At 34.7% G+C, this 25,738-nt stretch overlaps 1 protein-coding gene across 2 annotated transcripts; it reads right to left on the reverse strand.

Annotated features, from left to right (window-relative positions):
* On the reverse strand, positions 1-23,801 carry LOC121410220. Of its 2 annotated transcripts, none has more exons than XM_041602156.1 (13): positions 23,706-23,801; positions 21,488-21,527; positions 20,237-20,381; positions 18,378-18,516; positions 12,287-12,407; positions 11,428-11,702; positions 11,070-11,166; positions 9,455-10,039; positions 7,551-8,139; positions 6,154-6,187; positions 5,458-5,515; positions 5,084-5,135; positions 1-3,843 (listed from the first exon to the last, which is right to left on the reverse strand). In XM_041602156.1, the coding sequence occupies exons 1-13, from the start codon at positions 23,726-23,728 to the stop codon at positions 3,140-3,142; spliced, it is 2,862 nt and encodes a 953-aa protein (XP_041458090.1). In that variant the 5' UTR covers positions 23,729-23,801; the 3' UTR covers positions 1-3,139. The 2 variants fall into 2 exon arrangements, with proteins under 2 accessions (XP_041458090.1, XP_041458089.1); XM_041602155.1 differs by having other exon boundaries at positions 6,154-6,190.
* Between the last annotated feature and the right edge of the window lie 1,937 nt (positions 23,802-25,738).

The raw sequence follows: 25,738 nt of genomic DNA on the forward strand, positions 1-25,738 counted from the left end.
CTTTCACCTCATGAAGCATTCTGTCCATTGCACGAATGAAAAACATTCATTATTTGTATACTATTATGGTAACTATGCCATCCAAAGGTAACTACTATGGACGATCAACAGCCAATCAGAGTCAAGGATTCTATTGATCTTACCACTGGATGGCAAAGTTACCATAATGGTAACTTATATGCAACAGCCCCTGTTCATACAATCTTTATATATATATATATATACAGATCATTTGGCCAACAGATTTACTGTAATACTGCCTTTTGTCTAATTTTGGTTGTGGTTATTGCAGGTAACACAGTACAGTGCATTTTTAAGTCACCAATGCAGTGCATTCCAAATGGAAAAGTCAAATACAATGGATTATGATCTATTCCAATTGAGCGATTTAAATCACAAAATTATGTACATTTCTATACTTAATAAAATGTGACTCCAAGATACATTGAATATCATATATGTACTCTTTGTTTTCTTAAATGTATGTTAATGACAATGTATAGAGAAGTTAGTGTGGATGAATGAGTTAACCTATCAATTGAATTTTTTTAATCATCCATTGTAAATAGTAACAAAATATTTCGATTCCCTTGCTATTAATCATGCGTTATAATATGGTATTACAATTGTTTGTTATTAATTATGCATTCTAAATAATAAGGTATTGAAATTCATTTGTTATTAATTATGCATTCTAATTAATATTTAGCTATTGCAATTCGCTTGTTTATCAATCATGCATTCTGACTCATATTTTGGTATTGCAATTCACTTATGCATTCTGATTAATAGCAAGGTATTGTACTGCAAAACAACCAATACAGGCACAAGAAATATTCAAATGTAAACATTTCAACATTAACTTGATTTTTTAACAAAACATTCAACAAGTTTAGTATGTCAACAATACTTTGTAAGGATACTTTGTAAAGATTGACAAATAGATAAGACCAATGTAAATTGAATTAAAAAAACAACGGTTATCTGATTCTAGTGTAGTTAATACTTAAGATTAAGATGTGGCTTTACTTCAAAACCATTTTTTACAATTCAATCAAAGCGTTTTTTTAAGACCAGATAATGCAAAGTGTTGTGCCTTTCTTCTAAGTCGAAGTTCTCATACATTTTTATCTCAAAGGTCTACATTTTTAACCAAAATACATGTAATGCAATTCCTATACAGATGGTAGTAAATTGGATTAATGCCACCCTAATGCTATATTGAAGTTTTAATATTTACAATCTAAAACACTGTGCAATAAAGCAATTCAACACAAAGTTTTTTTAATAAAATCTCCTAATGAATTTGTTCAGTAGAAGGGTTATTTTTGCCATGCTACCTGCAATCATTGATGTCTTGGAGTTTTATTTTTTGTTAAATGCTATTGACTATCAAACAGAATTTCCGACACACTTTGGTAGTACAAGTACCAATCACATAATACAGTTATCAGTTCGACAGTGAATATTAATTACATATATGTAAATTACATTGAAAAAGTCCTGGCAGTTTAAATATTTACATTATGGGAATAATTTGTTCATGTGTATTACTGGAATTTAGTCTCTTCCATCAAATGCCAGTATGAATTTTGACAGAATATCATGATTGAGCACTGCCTACTACTGTAAAGCTAACAGAATTGGGTCTGCACAAGATTGCTAATTTTCATGCTGTGTCAAGGAAGAAGTGTGCTGTTAATTTCTTTGCATATTTTTGTCCATTAAAATAAAACAAGTACTTTGCAATTTGTTTGAAGAGCTTTGCTTCCAAAATAATAAACCTGACATCTAGGTTGTCAGTGGCAGCTGACTACATAAAATGAAATAAATAATTGCAAACAAAATCAATTCAGACATCTCCAGCATTTTTTAAAGTATGTTTTGTCCGTTGTTAAGGGTTTCACAATTAACACTTATTAAATACTCGTGTTTCCACACTTTCCAAAGCCTTACTTCAATGAAAAAAAATCTCAGAGTATTTCATTTAGTTTATGGCTACATGTAACAAAAGATATGTCGGGATAGTCTTTTTGGAGAAAGAGGGGAGGGGGGGTGGAAGTCAGTGGAGCTTGAGGGAATGTGTTGGACAAGGAGAAAAGTTACAATAGAAACACATCCTCATAGCTGACATCCACTTTCTTCCATTTATTTCTTTCCAGTTCTTGTGAAAGTAACTTTCCACAAACTTTTAATGGAAGTGGTGCTCACTCAAGCTGAAGCTTTTGTTGACAGTCGTATAGTAATAATACTCTGATACTTTAGACTTGTACAAATATACAAAAGTGGAAAAAGTTTCAAGATATTACACATATTTCATTTTTATAGGATTTTTTTTCAAAGTTTAATGTGTATTTGCACTGTAGAACGAGAATATCTTTAACAGTTGTTATTTTTCTCAACCTTATCTCCAACTATGAGAAAATTTACAAATGTACAATATCATAATTGTTAAATTTCCTGTTAAAGATAATTGGTTCATAATCAAAATTAAACTGTTTGAACAATACAGGAAGATACTTCCTTGTTTTCACTCCCAGGTTGCTTGAGTGCTAAATAGCAATTGTCACATGGTAAAGAAAAAAAAGAACCCTTGGAACAAGTTAGCTTGTGTAAAAAAAGAAATATCTAAGAATAAAATGAAAGAATGAGTTAAACGGGACAAACAATTAGAAGTTTATGAATATTTGAATGTTGAAGGCACTAAAGCTAAGGAGATGTTTTATTCACAATGCGACCAAGATTTGTGATGTCATGCAAGTACAAATCCACCGTTTTAGTAACACTTAAAATATACACCCAAAACATCTACTTTTGCTTTTTATTACAGTACAAACTCCTTGTCCATTATATGAAACGTCTATTACATGTCATCCCATGGAAAATATGCCTTATCTATGGAAAGACTTGATAAACGGACAGCAAAAAGAAATAAATAGAAAAGTGAAAGGAGTTGTACAAGTGTGACATCACACATGTTGGTAGCATTATCAATGGGAGGATGTCTAGCCTATATCCATTAGTGATCTCAACATTTAAATGCTTGTAACTTTATCATCTGTTCAATTGTTCTCAAACTTTCAGTCTTTTATTCCAGACTTTCCAGTCTTTTATTCTCATTTGATATGATGTATCATTATTATTGAGGTGTTGATGCACAGGATTCAAAATCATTTTCATGGGATAATACAGTATCAGCATCAGAATCACAAGCACTAATCTGTTTCATTGTATCAATACATGTCACATCAATATCAGATGAATGCATGGATGATTCTACATCATTAATCTTTCCTCTAGACATAGACAGAGGATCTCCAATCAATGAGCACTGAACAAAGCGATCACACATCACAACCTCTCCTTTTGGTTGGAACGTTGTGGAGGTGGATGTTGAAACAACAGAGCCCATTTTAACAGGATCTTCATTGGTGCTAACTACAGTTGTGCTGATGGTATCCGTCTGTGATGTGAGGATGTTTTTCAAGCTTTCTGTTCCACATAAGCTTGTATTCTCTTGCAGCAACTGAGCTACTGGTTGTTCTTTTCGAGAAGAACTAACACTATTCTTGACTAGAACCTCAGCATTTGGTTTCCCCTTAATATTTGTGTTTTGATCTTTGTGACTGTGTCCTTTTCCCAAGGTGTCTTTAAGGTCACTGTTCTTAGTGTTGCTTGCTAACAACGTTTTTAACTTTGAAACTGGAGATGTGTTATCTTTGATGCCTTCAATCCTGTCCTTGACACTAACTTCAGTATACAACTTTGAGCTACTAGTATCAGATAGCTTTTCCAACCTTCTTTCCTCACCACCAACAAATGCAAGAGTACTCTCCATATCATCTAGAATGATAAAACAATGTCTTGTAAGATAATCTACATTTCCTATTTCAGAGTTTACATAGTATCACGCAATAGTTAATGTGATTAGAAAATATGTATTTGTGTGAAGTCAAATGGTCTAAGCCAGATGAATTAGAAAGTTATTCAATTTCATGTGCAACAAGTGAAATTAAAATAAATATTGCTGATTAAAACGGTAATATTTTCAATGTTAAACTTTAAATGGATAGACTATGGTAATTGATCAATGATGTAATTGATTATACTTTTTTGAGTAATTATAATTGAGATTCCGAAAGGGAAATTGTAATTGAAAAAAAAAATGTAATTGACGTCTATTACTGTCAATTACTTTTAATTACATTAAATTATTTTACAATGAACTTACTTAATTTATGATCTAATTTCATGACATTTTTCATATTAAGTGCTTCAGCATAAAAGAGTGTAATAGGCAGGATCCGTGCAATTGAACATAAACCATCACTTTGCCACTTTCTATTATGTTGAAATGGGTGGTGTTAGGGACGGAATACAAATTGATTTCATTTATGACTTCAACAGAAAGTTTTTAGAAAGTAATTGAAATCGTAATTAACAAAAGTAATTGGTAAATGTATTTGAAAAAAAGTAATCTAATTGAAAAGATATTGTAATTGAACATTTCTTAAATTATGTAATTGTAATTGAAGTGCATTTATCAACTAATTATAATGATACTCACATCGAGAACGGTTTGCTGGTAAACATAATGAATTAAAACCTTATGGCCCGAATTCACAAAGGCGGTTTTGAAAACCCTCGGTTGAGTTCACGGTTTATGCAGATTGCCTGTATAAATTACGTTTAATTTAGCGCGTATTGGGCGCGTGTATGAAAAATGTCCTATCCTGATGCGCGCTTTTGTCACAGTGCGCCAAATTGACGCCTGTTGCCGTGGTTATCAACGCTATTTTATTCATGAGTCCACGCTTCAAACAGTGGACTCATGAATAAAATGGCGTATCTAACCATGGTAACAGGCGTCAATTTCGCGCCAAAAGCGCGCAGTAGCATTGGACATGTTTTATAAACGCGGTAAATTAAAACAGGAAATCTGCACAAACCATGGACTCAACCGAGGGTTTGGTTTTCAAAACCACCTTTGTAAATTCGGTCGTGATTATAATAAAATGCTTTTGATATATTTGTTATCTGGAAAAAGAAAATGCTTGATATGGTATTTCTTCCAGCTGTGTACCTGTTTTGGATTCCATTGCCTCCTTTTGCAATTGCCTGTCCAAGTCAATAACCTGCAAATTGAATGGATGAAATCATAAAAAGAAAATTAATAGTCCAATGAAATTTGAAGATAGAGAACCTACTGTAGAATATTTTTGTGCATCACTGTTAGAGACAATATATATATCCAATGACAGAGGATGGAATGATCTCAGTACTCAAACTGGAAAGGTAAATCATTTCTTGTAGCATCTACCATATGTTACACAAATAAACAATGTGGAAAGTTGAATAGATGAAATTCAGTAACAGAATCAACTTGTTTGAAATAGGAAATTAATTCTTTTCCATGTTTTCTTTTTACCACTTTTTTATTCTTCCAGTATTACTTACCTCCTGTAACATTTGCTGAGCTGTACAAGGGACATCTTTGACAAATCTGCTGTCATTTCTGTGATATCAGGAAGATAAGAATTATCAATCTAGCCTTCAAAATTACTCTAACTGTATGGGGGAGGGTGATGTGATCAACTCAATTCTGAAACTATCAATGTAGCTATTATCTCAAGCAAATTTGAGGATAGAAAATATGAACATTTATATTACTAAAGAAGTAAAAGATATTCTTATTCCACTGAGACCATTAAGTGATTATTTGCTAATTATAAACTACTAGTATCTCATTAGTATACCAGAAGGAAGCATAGATTTTTCATAAACTTACACCTAACCTGAAAAGGCCCATTCAATGGACAAAATTACAATTCAGTAGTAAGAGTTGCAGCAAGGAAGGCACCGCCAGGGTTTTTTTTTTTTGGGGGGGGCAAGACAACCTACTAATTTTTTTATTTTCATTGAATGATGGGAAATATTTAGCTACACAAATAGGATTTCTCTTGATAATCTTTACCCCTCCCCCCCATTTTTTTCTCTCCTTTTTACGGGGGGGGGGGGGGGGGGGGGGGCGGAATGAAGCATTTGCCCCTGAAACCCCTTACAAGTAGTAGTAGTTTTAGAAGTGGTAATTACAATTGTAGTATATCACCATTCACCATTTATACAATTATATTAATAATGAAGTAGACTTACTGAGCAGCCTCTGTGTTGTTCACCCCATGTACGTCTGCTGAAAAAAATGATATTATGAAATAGGGCAAACTTATTCATCACGTTTTGTATGTACATGTACAACATAAAGGAGTGAATTACGGTAGACCTTTAGTGCGCCATCCTTGCTCTAAACCCCATCCAACCCTTCATTAAACTTCCTCCATACCTTCTGGATTTAGTTTTTATCATAAAGTCTATCATATACTTCTTGCATTCTGAGAAATAACTAGAATGCAAAAATAATTGAAAATGTACATGTACCTGTTTTATGAAGTTATATTTTGTCCTTATTGAGATTCCTATTCATTATACTTTCTTTTTCCTCTTTCCTTCCTTCTTTTCTTTCTTTCTTTTTTTTCCTTCTTTCTTCCTTCCTTCCTTCCTCCTTTACTTTTTATCTTCATTTATTCTATAATTATTTTTTTTTTTTGGGGGGGAAAGGCCTCCTTGTTTCCACCCGATACCCAATAATCAATTTCAAACTGTTCCAAAATTATTCATAATGGGCAATCAATTAAAATGCCTTACAGATCATGCTTATTTTTGCACAAGCATTTTGCAGTTTTGTTACTGGGCAAAAAATATTGATAAAACATTCAAGGTAGTTTTTGGCAGTCAGGAAAACATTTACTTAGACAAGTGGAACGCCTCTTGCAGTCTCACCTGGCATCACGCAATAAAATATAGCAGCAGTGCTGACTTTGAAAACTACCTCACAAAAAACACAATTCAAATATGGATACAATACTATTTTCATTCACAATAAATAACATTTGACCTTGATCATGCGACCCAAGACTTGTCAGTGAAAGTTGATTACCCCTATATCCACATTTTATAAACTATATCTATAAACTTTGAAAGTTATGACAGCAATCTAATAATTACCTCCAAAATGGCAAAAGTTCATTGACCTTAAATTACCTTTGACTTTTGTCATGTGACCTGAAACTCGCATGTGATGTTCAGTGATACTTGATTACTCTTATACCTTGATCAAATTTGTCTACGGCGGCCGTACGGCAAGTCGAAAACAGTTGTTATATTTATTTTTCATTTTATTTAAACCACCTATACAGTGCGTCCCAAAAAAACGAAACCAAGATTTTTGCTCACTCATGCGTGAATAAGAAATAATCTAAGTAATTTCTTATGAAAGAGGAGATTCTAAGCTTTACATTGGTAGGTCATTTGTCTATTTCATTTGTGATTAAATTATGATAAAGTGATAAATCTCAGTATTGTTTTTTCTGGGACGCACTGTATATAGCTGGTATAAAAAATGTTAAAATGGCGGTTTTCGGCGGCACCTATAGTCTCACTCTGCTATGTAGGTGAGACAAAAAATTAACTGGTCTAATGATAGATATGCTTACTATGCATAAATTCTTGCCAGTTGTTTATTGATGATGCATGAGAGTCTGTTCCAAGATCCATATCAGCTGATTCATCTGAGCTAGATGAAGCTATGCTTGAACTACATCCTGTCTCTTCTTCATTGACATCGCTTATAATGCCATCATTGCTATCAACTATCACAGGAGCTGTATTTTCATGACTTAGCTGATTGTCTTCCAGTGACATACTTTGACTATCCCGAATATATGGCATTAAATGGTGTTTGCTGTATGGATGGACCTGCATGTCTCTTCCTTTCTCTTCATCTACTGGAACAACATGCTTTGATTCTCTAGTGTACAGATTCATAATGTCAATCTTTTTGTCTGGGTGAACCAATGCCTTTCCCCTCGCAAACTTCTTGATAACATATCTCTCTATCGATTGTTCTCGATTCGCATTACTACTGGATCTGTTACTTTCTCTTGTAATAGCATGTCCACTGACAGATATTTCAGCCTTAGCCCCAAGTCGATTAGGAAACTGCAATGAGGCATCGCTTTGCAAATGATGTACTTGACTGGCTTTAAAATCCTGTAGACCTGAATGGTGCCTATATCTGTCAAGCTGTGGTAAAATTGACATAGCAAAATGTTTATATCTTTATCAAAAGAGACATGATGGCAAAAAATGGATCAGCTTATTTTATCAACCCATTGACTCATGAAAAGGAAAGAAGCAAAATGTGTGAATTTCCTTCAGAGATACAACTGCAAAAAATTAGAAAAGCTATTTTATTGATGCACTGATTTATCAATCTTAATTTCATGCAGCAATATCTGATATTCTACAAATGGTATTCTGAAAATTAAGAATTTTTAATGAAATCAAAATAAGTGCAAAAAAATTTGCCTTGTGTTACTGAAATTGCAGTGTTACTATCTTCTTAAGATATGAAATAAGTTTCCACAACCAAATTTTTTTTTTTTTAATCCTGTCTGGACAGACTGCTTAAATTAGGATGAATAAATGAATGAATAAATAATGATTGAATTGATCACTGCAATCAAGGGTAAAAGAGACAAAATGGTAACAAATAGAACTTCGCCAATTCTGCAATAAGTTATGTTGCATATCTTCTGGAAGTTTAAAAATATAATTGCTTTAAAAGAATGTTACTTGATAAAACTGTGAATTTGTGAATTCTAAAAGATGACATAATAATTTCATCCCTGTGAATAAAGATACAAGGCCCAAATAAATTCATTCAGATCTTGGTCCTTTTGCCATTAGGATTGTACCACTATCTTCATGAGATGTAAAACTAGTTAACAATTTATTTTTTCTATTTTACTGATAATGTATATTTATCTGAGTGTGTTTTCACAGGTTGACTGGAAAAAAATCTGTAATGGAAATTGAGACAAAACAAAAGCATTCATAATTCAGACTGTGGCCTGATCTGTTAATTGGTATGTATCTCTATCTTCTTGAGATGTAAAACTATTTTTTCTAATAGAACATTAATGAAGGATTTAGGAGTATTAAACATGATGACACAATGAATTGATAACTCAACTCATTATAATTCAAAGCTAAACAGAGAAGTGTATGCAACCCTGGGATCATTGTATCATTATCTTACTTAGATGTGAATCTAGCTCCTCATATATAGCAATGTGATTACATCCAGATATGATATAGAATACACAATCAAATTAATCAATGTTATCAAATATCAATTTGTTTGTCATCCTATATAATTACCCAGATGAAAATACATTCTTGTTCTGTGAGAAACTAGATTCACATCTAAAGTAGATAATTCTTCATACCCCATTGTTCCCAAGTCGGTATATACTGCTCTGTTCAGCTTTGAATTATAATGATTTTTAGAAAAAGATCAACGTATTTGCTGAAAATGGAATTAGATTATACAGACCCGAGCTTGTTTTGTCATGAGGTAGGTGCCGCTATCTTCTGGAGATGTGAAACTAGAACATTCATTACATGCCAAGTCTCTCTGCTCCTTGACACCATGACTCTGATCTAATGATGATCTCTGCTTTACATGCCCTTTGAACTGAATTCTTCTACTTCTCCTCTGGTGTTTGTTTTTAAGTTGCTCAGTTTTTTTAACCATTGTAACCTCGGGGGCATCAGGCTGATCTCTTAGACCAGGTTGGTCCGTGTTTCTTGTTGGAACTTCATTATGAGCAGACATTTCATTTGCTGGATGGATATCAGTGGTGATATGTTTAGAGTATGTATGTTTCTGGACTTTGTAGTCTTCTTTCTTGTCTGAACTTGTATAATGTCCATCAGTGGTTGGTTGATGAAAAATCTGTGTGGGATGCCCTGTGGTGAAGCGTCCCATATGATTGTCTATGTAATGATAATCCTTGAAATAATTGAATGTAGAATCAGGCACATCTGACATAGACTCCTCCTCAGTTGCTTGTAATGTCCACTGTTGTGTAGGCACGTCATTAGATTGAAGTGATTCAGGAAATGACTGAGAAGGAACCTGTTTAAAATATTGGTGAGTTACAAATAAATATATCATTGTAAAACTTATCTTGAATAATGAACCAAAACTGTTACAATACTAGCATTTTTAAAGGAATAGTTCAAATAGACTCATTGTGAATGCAAAATTGCAAAATACAAACATGCTTTATACAAAATATTATGAATTTCTTTTACTGAAATTTATTTACAATTTGTAAATTCTACCATTTTTTAATCACCTGGCAATCAGGACATAACTTTATGCCTTATTGAATTTTTAATGGTAAACATTGATTGCTCATTCTTTTATAGCTTTTTGATTCTGTCAGACAAAAGCCATCAACATTGCAATTATTTTTAGATTTCATAGTAGCTGAAAGTATTATAAAGGCTGAAATTAATTCAGTTATGTCATGACAAAGCTAAGCAACATTTTTGTCAAAGTCAATGGGATATGAGCCATCAAGAATAAACCCTGAGGCAAGTAAATTTTGTTTTGTTGCAAGGACCATTCAAGTTTTATCAAAATATTGATATTAACTATTGAAAAACAATCTGTCTAGAGCTGTCAAGCCAGCAAACTCATGATATTCAATGATTCATCAGATAATAAATTCATGTAAAAAGTAATATGAAATTAGCTGTGATATCAATCACATCATTATCAAATTATTATGGTGTCCATGGGGCGTTTCATGAAAGGACTTGTCAGACGTTTTATCCGACAAGTCCCATTTTATCTGACAGTTACCATAGTAACAGTAACTCTCAGCCAATCAACATCAGAGAAAGTTGTCAGACCTGACAACTTGTCGGATGAAAATGTTGATGAAACACTCCCCAGATTTTTTTCAGGTCAATTTTTGACCATTTTTCAGACTTTTTTGTGTATGATGCAATTTGTGCATTTTTTTTCTCACCCAATCTAAACACTATGGGGAATGTTACTTAAATCATAAAAGTGCATTTAAATGAGGCTTGAGAATTTTCAATACTTTTTTTGAAAATATAGAAAGCCCCATTTATGTCAGAATGATCATTATCACCTGATTACTCCCTAGAACTTGATAGTCCAAATCGTCACTGTCTATTGAAGGAACGGTTGCTTCATCTGTGTCTTCCATTAATGTTGAGAAGTCTGACCTGCGTACAGTAATGGAAATGAACCTTCTTAATACAAACATGAATATTGCTTGAATGGCATGGACTGACTTAGGGAGTGAACAAAGCAATAATGAATACTCAATTTCTTGCAAGAAGGTTCTTATACATACTATAAAATATTTCTTTTTACTGAACGTTGCAAACACGTGATTTAATGTACATTTACAATCATAAAAATATTTTTTCATAATTCTGAAATTGTTCCAATATTGTGAAATTTTGTGCAATTGGATCATTTACCAGTCACTTCTATTACTGCCTGGAGTTTTGCCTTCCAAGTAATCACTGTCATCCATCATCTTCATCTGATCTTTTGAGCTATTAAGTAGAAGTTTTTCTGAAGTAGAAGGGCTGTGGAAAGGATGCTCTCTCTTCACTATGTCATGATGATCTCCTTGTCTCATAGGATGCTGGGAGCCTAATGTAACATTGTGTCTCTTTGGCATTTTTTTCTTGTGCCAAAAGTCAATAGGAGTTGATGTCCAAATGTCGGACCTTTCCATTTGACCAGAAAGCTGTAAATGTTAGAATATAACCATAGCTCATTAGTAAACTTTATTACAGTTTTAATACAAAAGATAATTCAATTATCAATTTTAATCAGGAGGCTAGTGCAAGGTTTGCCAAATTTCATTATACTAGTATAAAATACTCCCTTTATATATATATATATATATATATATATATATATACATACATTATTTTTTTTTTGGGGGGGGGGACAAATGGGAAATAGTTGAAAATGCAGGAAAATTAACTTCTTGAATATTTTCAGATATTGCCCAAGTTTTTTTCAAGCATATCCTAGCATTTCCCTGTACCTACCTGGACATCTGAATTACGTCCCAGTATTTTGTATTTTTCTGCAAAAACTAATTTCAAGTTCCGAATTCAACTTTTAAGCATTCTTATCGCACCAAAGATTACATTTAAGATTCCACGCCAAAGATTACTTCATAAGAAAATAAAGGGGGACAATCTCAGGAATCTTTTATTGGACTTGGCCATTTCATCTCTTAGACTAAAAAATCATTATTACAATTTTACTCTGAATTCTTGTTTTTGGTTAAATATATTTATTTTTTCAAAAGTGACTCACCATATCAGAGATATCTTGGCTGTTGAGGTCAGTGACAGAAGACTTGTCCTCTGTAATGGTTGATAAGCTATGTCTCTTGTATTTTGAATACCGTTTTTGACATCTTGTGCTCTCCTGGGGACTGTTGGAATTTTTCAGTATATTAAATTAATATTTTGCATTTGTTACAATTTGTTAACAATTTCAATCTAATCCTTTGCTTGGTTAAAAGATAAGGTTAATTAGTTTTAATGTACAGGGCTATTGACGCCAGAAGGGAAATAGTACAATTCATTAAGCTGCCACGTAGAAACAATTCTCTCTTCCAATTTCTGCGTTGACATCTTTCATTCCATTTTGATAATAATAATAACACACAACATTTTCTAAGTGCACTGTGTTCTGTTTATGGTTGTACTTGGGATTAAACGAAAAGAAAGAAAGAAAAAAGAATGTGACACAGCTAATGCAACTATACTATTTATCAACAAGAGTGTCACTAAGGCGACTACACCTTTGACCTTCTGACCTAAAAATCAATAGAACTGCTAGGATCTATGCTAGTATCATAAACACCAAATTATATTAGCCTAGGTTAAGCTCAACTAATGTTAACGCTAGGCTTAGGACGAATGTAAATTTTACCATTTGATTATTTCCTGAATTAACAATCAAATCATTTGATTGTTCGTTGGGAAGATCGTCTTCTAAGCCAGACCTTATTATGAAGACCTCCCAAAAAGGGTTTTAATACTATCTAGGGTGAAGTATTGTTCCTTATAAAATGAGATTAAAACTTTCACTTTATTGTTCCAATGTAAAATCTTTCCTATCAAAATCAATACTGGTACTTGTATTATGCATCCCTCCAAGTGCAACACCCTGCATATGAATGAATCAGCCTACAGTCTTAGGTCCAAGTTACATCTCTGTAAACAACTCATTCATGAAGTTTTCTTTGAGACAGACATGCATGTCGTACCTTTTACTTATTGAAAAATTTAATCTGATGCCCACATGCCCCAATCCACACACCACATGTGGCACAGCCCACGGTGTTAAAAATATTTTGCAAAATATTTTTCATTTGAAGTACCTCTCAAAATTACAATTTTTTGTCATTTGAACCTATAACTGGGTCTATTTTGGGAGACTAACAACATCTATAATTAGGTGATAGCGCGTGTTGGAATGTTGTCTCCCAAAAGTTTCATTGGCCATTGATAGTCCAATCACATATCAGCTCAAGTCAGTGACATGTAGTTGTGTGTGTGCACTTCTGTTTTCAGCACACAGACATGCAACCATAGTTATTCACCTATGCATACAACCATAGTTATTCACCTATGCATACAACATACATAAAATTTTCGGACCTCTTTCAGGTTGGTGTTTAACAGTGAATGTGATACATTCATTGTTCATTTTTGACAGATGACATCGGTTACATAATTTTTAAGCCTGTATCAAGTAATTAAAAGCGATTGTCTAATCGGGGTCTGCTGAATATTCAATTAGTTTTTAATTTTGCAAATTGATTATCAATCGGCGGTAAGCCATTCGAACCATGTTATCAATTGATGTTTACTCCAAGGCCTAGGTAACATGTTAACAAGTACTTCAGAAGGGTAAGAAAACATGTCACTGTGATCTTGACCTTATGACCTCAAAATCAATAGCTCTCCTAGGATCTATGCTAGTATCATACATCTCAGATTATATTAGCCTAGATTAAGTTAAACAGAATTTAGCGTGTTTACAAGGACTGCAGAAGGGTAAGATGAAAATATGTCACTGTGATCTTGACCTTTGGCCTTTTAACCTCAAAATCAATAGGCTTCTTGGGATTTAGGCTAGTATCATACACACCAAATTATATGAGCCTAGGTTAAGTTAAACTTAGATGCAGGCTTTTTACAATGGAAAAAACTCCGTCCCTCGGGGAGGACATTTAATGGAGGCCCCGTGTAGAGGATAGTCACCATCTTTGCACGTTAAGAACCCACTGCACTATTGGTATAAGAGTAGGGGGAACCCCGGTGTAGTGGTCCACCTGCATTCCCCCAATCTGTTATATCGGGAGGAGAGACCTGCGGGTCATAGTGATTCAGTTCGCTTTTCACCTCCCAGGCACAGATGACGCCAAAGAAATAATAATAACAATAAAAGTTATTGCATTTACAAGGACTGCAGAAGGGTAAGATGAAAATGTCGCTGTGACCTTGAACTTTTGACCTCAAAATCAATAAGCTTCATGGGATCCATGCTAGTAACATACATACCAAATTATATGAGCCTAGGTTAAGTCAAACTGAAGTTATCTTGTTTGCAAGGACTTCAGAAGGGTAAGATGTGACCTTGACCTTTTGACCTCAAAATCAATAGGCTTCTTGGGATTTAGGCTAGTATCATACGCACCAAATAATATGAGCCTAGGTTAAGTTAACTGAAGTTATTGCGTTTACAAGGACTGCAGAAAGGTAAGATGAAAACATGTCACTGTGACCTTGACCTTTTGACCTCAAAATCAATAAGCTTCCTGGGATCCATGCTAGTATCATATACACCAAAGTATATGAGCCTAGGTTAAGTTAAACTGAAGTTATTGCGTTTACAAGGAAAAGTTAAGGGACGGACGGACACCAAGTGTGATACCATAATACATCCCGTCTAGACGGGCATATAAAAATCGGCTCGGTGTAAAAATGGCAGAGGTAAAAATGGCAAAGGTAAAAATGGCAGAGGTAAAAATGGCAGAAGTAAAAATGGCAAAGGTAAAAATGGCAGGGGTAAAAATGGCAAAGGTAAAAATGGCAAAGGTAAGAATGGCAGAAGTAAAAATGGCAAAGGTAAAAATGGCAGAGGTAAAAATGGCAGAAGTAAAAATGGCAAAGGTAAAAATGGCAGGGGTAAAAATGGCAAAGGTAAAAATGGCTTAGGTAAAAATGACAGAGGTATAAATGCCGAGTCTTAAACTCCAATGCCAAAAATTCCCAAAGCCACAGTATATTAAATAAGAAAGGTTCTGAGAAGAAAATAAGAATTATAATGTTGGACTAATGGAAAGGATTACATATTTAAATCACCCCGTATTGATAACACTTGAGTTGGTATTTCTTATTTTTTCCTGGACTTACATAAATCGCTCTTCTAATACTCAAATTTGAAGCTCACTTTCAATCCCAAGTATTGTAATTAATTCATTAAAGGGGAAATTCACTCTGACATAATAAAGTTCATTGTAAAAATAGCAGAAAATTATTAACATGATATTGATGAGAGTTTTAGGGAATCCATCAAAGATTTCAAAAGCTCTTAATGGTGATGTCATTTGCGAGCAGTTTTTTCCCATATATGGTTTAATAAAGAAACATGAAAATGTCTTTTATTGTACTTTAAGTATGTCAACATACAAATCATTTCATATCCGCTCCCCTGAAAGATTTTTTTTAGCATGTCATGATCTTTACCTCTGCCATATTTGCCTCTGCCACCTTTACCTCGATCTGCCAGTTTTAACCTCTTGCTGCCATTATTACCTATGCCATTTTTACCTCTGCCATAATTACCTCTGCCATTATTACCTCTGCCATTTTTACCTCTGCCATTTTTACCTGGCACCTAAAAATCAAAACTGGTGCGCACCTCCAATTGACCAACCCACCAGGGGTGCCGGAACACTTTCATTTTTTTTTTTTGGGGGGGGGGGCAAAATCCCGAAGGGGGTACAATATTTTTGATAGTGTGAGATACCGAAGCGATCGGGTGGGAGAGGCTGTGGGACCCCCCCCCCACGGTAAGACTTTGTGTAAAAATGGAGTATAAAAGTTGCGTTTCTAAGAGCATTCAAAAATAAATTTCTTGAGAATTAAACAGTCTTGGAGTTCTTTTTGCTCCTTCTGTTTCCTCCCTTCTGACCCAGTCTGGTGTTTCTTCATGATCAGGGTCACAGTTCCAGCAAATTACGAGCCTTATTACAAAGGAAATTGTTTCAAACCAATGTAATATAGGCCTTTTAAAGACTTTAAGATGACAAACATGACCGTACGCAGCCGGGGGCCGCCGATCCAGAGGGCAAAATTCACAGAATTCACCAAAAGTGTGCACGAAATCCTTCAATTTTATACTAGAAAATTTTTAAGCTCCCCCATCCTAAGCCCCCTCGCTCTTGTAGCCCCACCCACTCCCGGATTGTTTTTTTAATTTTTGCAAACGTCCATGAAAAACAAAAGCTGGGATGAACTAGAGAACATAGCTGCCATCTCGATCTGATTAGCAACAGGTAATAGAAAGAAGTTTTGGAATCTAAAATACATAAGTGCTATATCATATGGGATGAAATAGTATCACACAAATGCCTTCCAATCATGCCAATGAAAAGGAATAGAGGAAAATAGGGGGCTGTGAAAATATCTTAAGATTTTTTTTATAGTAGAGCAGTACTGTAACGCTTATTTTTTTTCTTTTATATTCTCTATTTACATTTTTGTTCATATCTCGGATAATATGAGTCCGGTCAAGAAGACACTTTCACAGATGATTTTATTTTTTTCATGTCTAAACATCTCAAGTTGCTTCGAGTGGGATTCACCATTTTCACAAATTATAAATTATAATCCTCTACACATGATTATTCTGCGTGTTATTTTCTGATAACATGTCTATATTGAGTTCAAATGACCTTGGTATTTTCTTTAGGGCACTGACTTGTTAGCACTGTATTAACTAAATTTATATTTAGTTGAAAATGAAATAATTGAAACAAGTTTCTCGAGATGTTATGGTTTCTGGGCTTGACAGCTATGACATAGATTCCATATGTTGCTCGAGTAACTAGTGTTCACGCGCGTTAGTGATATCTGGTCCGGTCTGAGCGTTTCTGGGCGACCGCGCATTTGTTAGACGACACAGCCATAAACCTAATCAATGGTGGACCACTATCAATTTGCCATTCACTTTTAGTCTGAAATGTAATCATTAAAAGGTTAAACGTTATCACACTGTAATAAGATTGAAAAGGGGCTTATCAAAGGTATGTTTCACAGAGGAACTGTTCGTCGAAAGACGCGAGGCTTACTATGATAATGTATTTTTTTCATTTTTGACAATGGAAATGACAATTTTCAGGCAGAAAAGTGCCTTCGTTTGCTTTTGTCCTTAAATAATTTATCATTTTTCTACTTTTGGGGGGGGCAAGTGCCCTCCCGCCCCCCCCCCCCCCGTTTCCGGCGCCCTTGCAACCAACAAAAAAACAACTGTGAATCATCAATTAAACATGTAGGTTTGAGTAGGGTTTTTAACTGATTCACAGACTTAGCATTATGGATGTAAGATGGTAGCTCTTTCCAAAGGGAAGGGGCAACTGAAGAAAAAGTGTGGTCAGCATACATTGTAGATGTTTGAGGTCTTAGAGTTAAACTGCATTGTAGATGATGAACAGAGAGGTCTTGAAGAGGTACTGGAGCGTAAGGAAATGAGAACTTTCAGAAATTTTGGAGATTGGCCATTGAGAATTTTGTAGGTGAGGAGAACTTATATGAACCGAAAATCCCTTAAAAGAGCAAAAAACATAATAAAAAAAGCAAACCAACATGGGCATTAATTTGAAGAAAAAAAAAGAATAGTAAGTAAATTATTTCATAAATATCTGCTGAACAATTGCTTGGCTAAGGACATTCAACCATTTTAAGAGAATTAAATTTGGACATAAAGGCCAGACTTCACTAAGGTGGTTTATAAAACCATTGGTTGAACTAAACCTATGGTTTATGCAGATTTCCTGTATAAATTATGTTTATTTACTGCATACATTAAAAAAACTCCAATGTTGCTTTTGTCCCAGAGCACCAAATTGATGCCTGTAGCCATGGTTAAATACGTTATTTCAATCATGAGTCCACTATTTGAAAAGTGGACTCATTTATTCAAGACTGTGGAGTCATGAATAAAATAGCGTGGACAACCTCGGCAACAGGCGTCAATATGGCGCCCCATGACAAAAGTGCACATCAGCATCAGAAATCTGCAATGGGTTCAACCGATGGTTTTAAAAACCACCTTTATGTATTTGGGCCATAGTATTTTGATTGCTATCATCAGTAGATGTGAATACCTTGGTTTGCTTAGGTTGAGAATAGATGGCTTGGAGTCTGGAGAAGCATCAGGAAGTACAACAAACTTTTGTCTTGGTAATCCTTGTGACTTGCCAAGGTCAACACGGTTTACACGATCACTACTTCTAATACCAGTACCTGCACAGTAATTAAAGGTATTGTTTAACTTTGTGAGCAGCCGATTTAAAAAATTCTCAAACCAAGATGAAACATGTGTACAAGTGCATGTATTAGAACTAATAAACCCTGAAAACAACCATTATTGAGAATGAAAAGCTAAAACTACAAGGCAAACCCCTATTTATAGGTGTCTTATAGACGCCTAAATACTACACATAAGTGTATGGGATGAAATTAAGATGGTGTTTCCGGTCACTTTATATTTCAATTTTTGAAGCATTAAATAACTATTTTCGAACGCAATTTTTTCTGGGCTTCATTTTTGTAACATATCACAGACACAGGTGATAAGTGTGACCTTCTAGCTCAGATTTTTTAAAAGTCAAACCAATGTTAACCAATCACTTTAATTCGATTTCATAACATTCCTGCTGTCTGTACCATGGATGGCAACCTTACACATATAGATTTCTTAGAGTGTGACATTTTCTGGATTTTAATGCTTTTAACCTGACTAGATATGAGTGAAACCTTTATTTTATTGGAAATTGTAACATAAAGGATACACTTATGAATATATACATTATCTCTTAACACTAATGGCACCATGGGACACTACAATTGATCAGGATTCTCTATTAAACTATTAAACTATTTTATGGCGATGTAAAAGAAAGATAGTAGCAGTGCTGACTTTGAAAACTACTATAAAATAATTATTCACCACAAATACCATTCATATATAATGATACAATACTATGTTCATTGACATTAGACCTTGATCATGTGACCCAAAACTTGTCAGTAATACTTGATTACCCCTATATCCACATTTTATACACTATATCTATAAACTTTGAGAGGTCATGTGACCTGAAACTCGCACAAGATGTTCAGTGATACTTGGTTACTCTTATGTCCAGGTTTCATGAATTGGATCCACAAACTTTCAAAGTTATGATGGTAATTCAACAGATACCCCCATATGGCCAAAGTTCATTGACCTTTGACCTAGGTCATGTGACCTGAATGCGCACAGGATGTTTAGTGATACTTGATTACTCTTATGTCCCAGTTTTATGAACTAGACCTATAAACTTTCAAAGTTATGATGGTAATTCCACAAAAAAAAAACTTAGCCAAAATTCATTGACCTTACATGACCTTTGACACTGATCATGTGACCTGAAATTCGCACAGGATGTGTAGTGGTACTTAATTACTCATGTCCAATTTTCATGAATCAGATCCATAAACATTTAAAGTTATGATGGTAATTCAACAAAGACCCCCAATTTGGCCAAAGTTCATTGACCCTAAATGACCTTCGACCTTGGTCATGCGACTGAAAACTCAGACAGGATGTTCAGTAATACTTGATTGACCTTATGGCCAAGTTTCATGAACTAGGTCTATATACTTTCTAAGTTATGCTGTCATTTCAAAAACTTAACCTTTGGTTAAGATTCGGTGTTGACGCCGCCGCCGCCGCTGGAAAATCAGCGCCTATAGCCGACTCTGCTTCACAGGTGAGACAAAAAACTGGGATCCCCAGATTCCATTTTTTTTGTGAGTCGCACTGTATACAAACAAAAGTTAACCAGAAAATTATTTTCGCTACTGAGATTGAATAGTATCAACAAACATACATATCATCTATTTTTCTATTCTGACTTTCCTTTGAAAAGATACTAACAACTTCTCACCTATGAAATAAATGTTTTATAACTACAAATACCATTTTTGTTAAACTGAGCTGCACTGAAGTTTGCTGCCTGTAATGATACAAGATCCAAACTCATGGATTGTTTCTTCTTTGCTGGCTTAATGGAAGTCTTGTGTTTCTGCACCCTGCTTGTGAATTTCTGCTTCTCAAAGAAATCCTGTGGAAATTGGAATAAATCATAATAAAGCATATTAGCATAATGACCCCCCTTCAATTTTTTTTTGTATTTCCTAACGCCTCAATATTTCAAAACAAAATTTCATGACTTTTTTTCTGATCCTTCTCGCACATTTTGATACCAATTTCATGGCGATCGGACCTACTGTGCGGGTGTCAGATTACATTTACTAAACACATGTCACTAAGTCTCTATATGACTGTGTACATATATAATCCTATGGACAAAATCAGGAGCTTTTCCTATTTATGTTAGTAAGTCTGGTAAGTATCATCATTGTTTCGATTACCACTCCCACAGCATCTGAAAACTCTTTGATGAAAAACAAAGAAAAACATAAGGAAATTGAAAAACAATAAAATACTTTTAAAATTATCACCACAACTTCTCTCTTCTTTTCAGAATTAATGAGAGGGCTATGAAACACTTTTGTACCAAAAAATTGCTGTTCCACATGCTTTATTTAGTGAGAAATACAAAACTTACGATTTCTTACATAAATTAGCATAAATCGATTTTAAAAAAAAGGCTTTCGTAAATTTAGCTATGAAACTTTGTAGGTTACATAACTCTTGACCATTGTGCAAAATTTTGAGGCAATCGATGAATCAAGCAACCCCTGGCCGAGAACTCAGGGGGCCATCATGGTCCCTCTCGGTAATAACAAGCTTTGAAATATCATGGGAGTAAAGGGTTAAATGCTATACACGTAATGAAAATGAAAAAAGCAATGTTGTGTTGGCTCAGTTGGCAGAGCGTCCCTTTCACAATTTGGAGGCCGGGAATTCAAACCCCGACCATGTCAGACCAAAAGACGTAAAAAGATGAGAGTGAATGCTATCCTGTTTAGCATTTAACATTTAAGCGATACAGCTTCTGCGATCTAGTGCTGCAAAGTGACTGCTGGGTCCACAATTCATTGGGCAAAAATCAATTTTTGAAGTATTCATTTTTTCAGATTTGTATTTCAAACAATGAAATGTGGATTTTCATTTTTTTTTCTTCATGAAAATATTCATTAATATAAGGAATGCCTTGCCCTTATAATCAGTAGGAAAAAAAAAAAAAAAATGATCATTAGTTACCTGTTGTCTTTTTCTGTCATTCTTGACTTTCAATCGATTCCTATGTAAAGATAATATATCTAAATACAATCAGTAGGCTTATCAACTGGAGATGAAGAGTGGATATTTTTGTGCATTGTAGCTGCAGTAAGAGCAATTGCCTTTTTCATGAAAATTATCACCCCTAACTGTAAGCTGGCTGGACCTTGTACTGCAAAACTGCTCACTTATTACTTGTCTTGGTTAACATAAAAATTATTCATCATAAATTTTGACTTCATCGTCAGATAAAATGAGTTTATCATATAACAAACTTTATGCAAAATTAAGATGTTGCGTGATTTAAGATATTATGTCAAACATAAAAGGAGTGAATAGTATTGGTAAAATGTAACATTGAACTGTGTTCATTAACCAGATGTAGAATCTAGATCTATCGATTAAACTCGTAGTTTAACAAATACGCATCATTTCATATCACAATGGCTTTATCTTTATGGACATCTTTGCAGTTAGCAATCTTGCACTTTTTCACTCCAACTTCCAAGACAAGTGTTTTACCATGGCTTATGAGTAATACGGTAGTTAAAAAAGGAAGGATGGCGTGTTCTTGCCAAGTCCAGGGTTTTATCTAGAGTATGCTGATTCAAATTGCAATTTAAATCACGATTTTTTTTTAATCACTGATTCAAACCACATCCAATGAAACATAAATACAAATGATTTATGACTTTTTAGTTGTTTGTGTGGCAGTTTTATTTTTTACTCAATAGATTTTATCAACCTTATATCATCCAAACATGAATAAACCCTTCATATGTCTAACTTAGAGCAATTGAAATTAAGTAAATAAATTCAAGTTAATTTTGCAAAACCAAGTAGGCCTATACATTCATGATGTAGCATAGCCATTCACATGAAATACTACTACATTGCTCTCTGACCCTAACAATTAGCTCATAATCTAGATCTATCAATAGCAACAGCACTTCAGAACAATAAATACGCAAAAATTTTAAAAGAGGAATTTAAAAAGATACCCTCGACTTATAATGCTGAATTCCATCAGTGCCAGAGAATTTTACCAGGATGGGTCCTAGACTAAAAAGAAAAATCCAGCATTTCTAGTAAAAAGCATTGATTAGACCTACAATAGTACCTAGGCCTAAGTATTCTTTATTAACATCATCATCACAGACATTGCTGAAAACTTACCTAGGCCTACATGTAAATAATGAAAAATGTAGAGTCTAGGCCTATGCGCACTGGTCACTATGCTAATGCATCATCTAGCGCGCCAGTGGGCAGTATCTAGCACTCTCGCCTTGCTAGATTAAAGTCTAATGTATTAAAGACTAGATCTAGTGTGCCGCCTATCTAGGCCTAGACTTAAGTCAAGATGACAAGATAGTCAGTCAAGACTCACAAGACAAGAGTCAAGTCTTAATCATAGATCTAGGCCTAACGTATCATCTAATGATCTAGACTCTACTCGTCTCTAAAATTAAAAATTTAATTTAGAGACTAACGCAAGTTAGGCCTAACGTTAGATCTAACTCAGACCTAGCCTAGGCCCTACTTTATTTTATTACTAATAGGCCTAGATCTACATTGTCACTTCCCTATTTCCCTATGGTACCGCGCTTGCCCTGGGGTCCGTTGCAGAAAGAGTTGCGTTTAAACGCAAGTCAAAAAATCAATTGCAAGTCCCAAATGCGCGCTGTTGATTGGTTGAAAATCAAGTTGCGCCTGATTTTTATAGTTGCGATCGATTGCAACTCTTTCTGCAACGGACCCCTAGCCCTGGTCCGGCCTCGCGCATGCGATGTTTTGAAATCGGCAGCGCATTGTGTGAGGAACTTCAAGTTGGCTCTGACTAAATCACCAATTTTGAGACTGATAGAATCATGGAAAAGTGAAACTTTTTGTAAAGTAATAATATTAGTTTTGTTTTAAAGATCAAGATGTTGAATGAATTTTACATTCCCCCCCCCCCCCCCACCTTTGCCAATGATAATCGGAATATTCTCTCAGACTCAGATCGAGTTTACGTTACGGTCTCGAAGTTCGGGTACCGGTACGGTACAGGTGGAGCGTATACTATAGGGTAGTGTAGCGGTAATTCGGAGTGGAGCCTGAACGAACTTCGCTCGAGGAAGTCGACCGTATGTGTTCTGATATTTCTATCAAATGTTATTTTTCAATCAATTTTGAATGTATCTTTAAAAAATAAACTTACCGGACGCCACCCATCCAGTTCATTTTTAGTAAGCGTTAGACCTGTGTAACGTGTCGTTGTCGTTAGACATCTATTTTGGACCGTCTCAAGAATTATAGAAACCACAACCGTATACAGTACTATACACGTACGTGCAAAGCGCCAACTTAATGTATTCCGCCATTTTGCTTGTTGGCTGCCGATAAAATGCGCATTTTGAGATTTTTTTACGCTCAGTCATTATCCATGACTGAAACATTGACCAATCAAAAAATAAGATTCTGTAAGAAATATGAATATTCATATACGAAAGTATAAAAGTAGATAATTCAGTTTTATGTGAAATTTAAACACAATTCTTCAAAATTGGGTTAGTTTTATGTCTGTAAAATGACCCTTAAAACCAAACTTTTTTTTCGAAAAAATAAGGGTTTTCCCAAGTTGTCATGGTAACATGGTCGGAATTACAAAAGCTTAGCAAACACTTTATTTCAGTGATCGAGGATGTATTTGTTTACGGTATACGTCTACATAAGGTATGACATTTTTTTCCAGACCATGGATGAACTTTCAAAAAGAGATATTTTAGGCAAGTTTTTATGATTTCCGGCAATTTTCTGACACAGGCATTTAGAAGACGTAATTTTTACAGAATTAGAAGAAGACATCATGGATTTTCCTAATTATCACGACGGATATGCAACTTACTTGTAAATAAATCAAACAAAGTCTATGATTCATTTTCGATAATTCAAAAAGAGACATTCAAGTCTCTGATTGAGAGCCGCAGATTGAACATTCGCACGGCGCAATGGTAACGTTTTCGCCGAATTCGTCGGGGCGAAAACACCAAGCGAGCCGTCCCACTCACCAGTCCCGAACGCTGCGCTGTATGTTTGATGATATATCTGGTGCCATTTCGTGCTTATGAATTTGTTTTTTCTACAATGCCACTATCTCATTAAAATTATTTGTCATGATAACATTTGAAATATTATCGTTTAATGGCCCAAAGGATCGACTGTAATAAAATACACTTTGAAATATTGTCAGAGAGTGATTAGTTAGGTGATGTTTATGGTCAGAATTTAGTCATGGCTTCGGGTGAACTTACGCGAACGCGGTCACTTGCTCACGGGGCGAGTCGGCCTGGCCCTTTGGTGGAAGGCCGTTAGGTGCAGTGCAGCAAGAGCAGAGTTGGGAGTTCAGTAAAAATACTTTGGAATAAGTAATCTGCAACTATTTTTTTGTCTTACTTTTTTCCCTTTAGATTAATTAGATAAGAGATTAAAATTCTAAAAGTTTAAATCCAATTTTAGACAGTGGCATAACAAAGAGTGGTGCTTTATAATTATGGGGGGGGGGGGGTCTTGCATGCCCCCAATTCAGAAAAAAGAGGAATTTTTGTAACAAAAACATCAAAATTATGCTCAATTGCTCATGTCGGTTGCAACTTACTAAATACTTTTTAAATTTTGCCTGATCGTATAACCCTTAATTTTTTTCGCTCGTTACGCCACTGACAAAGTGATATAACAGTTAGTTTATGCCAACATTTGGTTGCGGGATCAAAGCATCAGTTAGTATAGCTAAACATTTATACTTTATGCCTGTTCAACTTCAAATACAGATTTAGGCCTGCATTTACGAGATGTTTTTAAGATCTACGGGTGCCTTTATTATTTTCATTTTCAATTAAAACAATTATTAATTATGTATTAATTTAGTATTAACCTCCATGATACATTTTACTGTGTTAAATCATGTCATTTCTTTTATGTTAAGCCCTTGTAAAATCATGCTCAGTAGCAGACCCCCCATATATAAACACAACAAAAATGTATATAAAATGAATTGACCCCCCCCCCCTGCTTCCTTATCGAGGACAAAATGAAAATAAAAATCAAAATAATTGACCGCCCCCTTTGACGAGGCAGCTGTCGGTGGCATGATGTCTTTGATCTTTTTGCGTGTAAAAATAATACTGAAGAAATATAGGGGCACTCTAAGTGTCCCCCATGAAAATCGATCTGGATCTGCAAGTGCATGGGGCT

Source organism: Lytechinus variegatus, chromosome 3 (assembly GCF_018143015.1).
Source record: "Lytechinus variegatus isolate NC3 chromosome 3, Lvar_3.0, whole genome shotgun sequence".
Taxonomy (NCBI): Eukaryota; Metazoa; Echinodermata; class Echinoidea; order Temnopleuroida; family Toxopneustidae; genus Lytechinus; species Lytechinus variegatus.

Coding starts and splice junctions, on each gene's coding strand:
- LOC121410220 (XM_041602155.1), bottom strand. CDS start 23,728: ATGAACTGGATGGGTGGCGTCCG. Junction 20,382..21,487: donor ATGACAGAAAAAGACAACAG/GTAACTAATGAT, acceptor CAATTTCCACAG/GATTTCTTTGAGAAGCAGAA. Junction 12,408..18,377: donor CTCAACCTAAGCAAACCAAG/GTATTCACATCT, acceptor AAATTCCAACAG/TCCCCAGGAGAGCACAAGAT.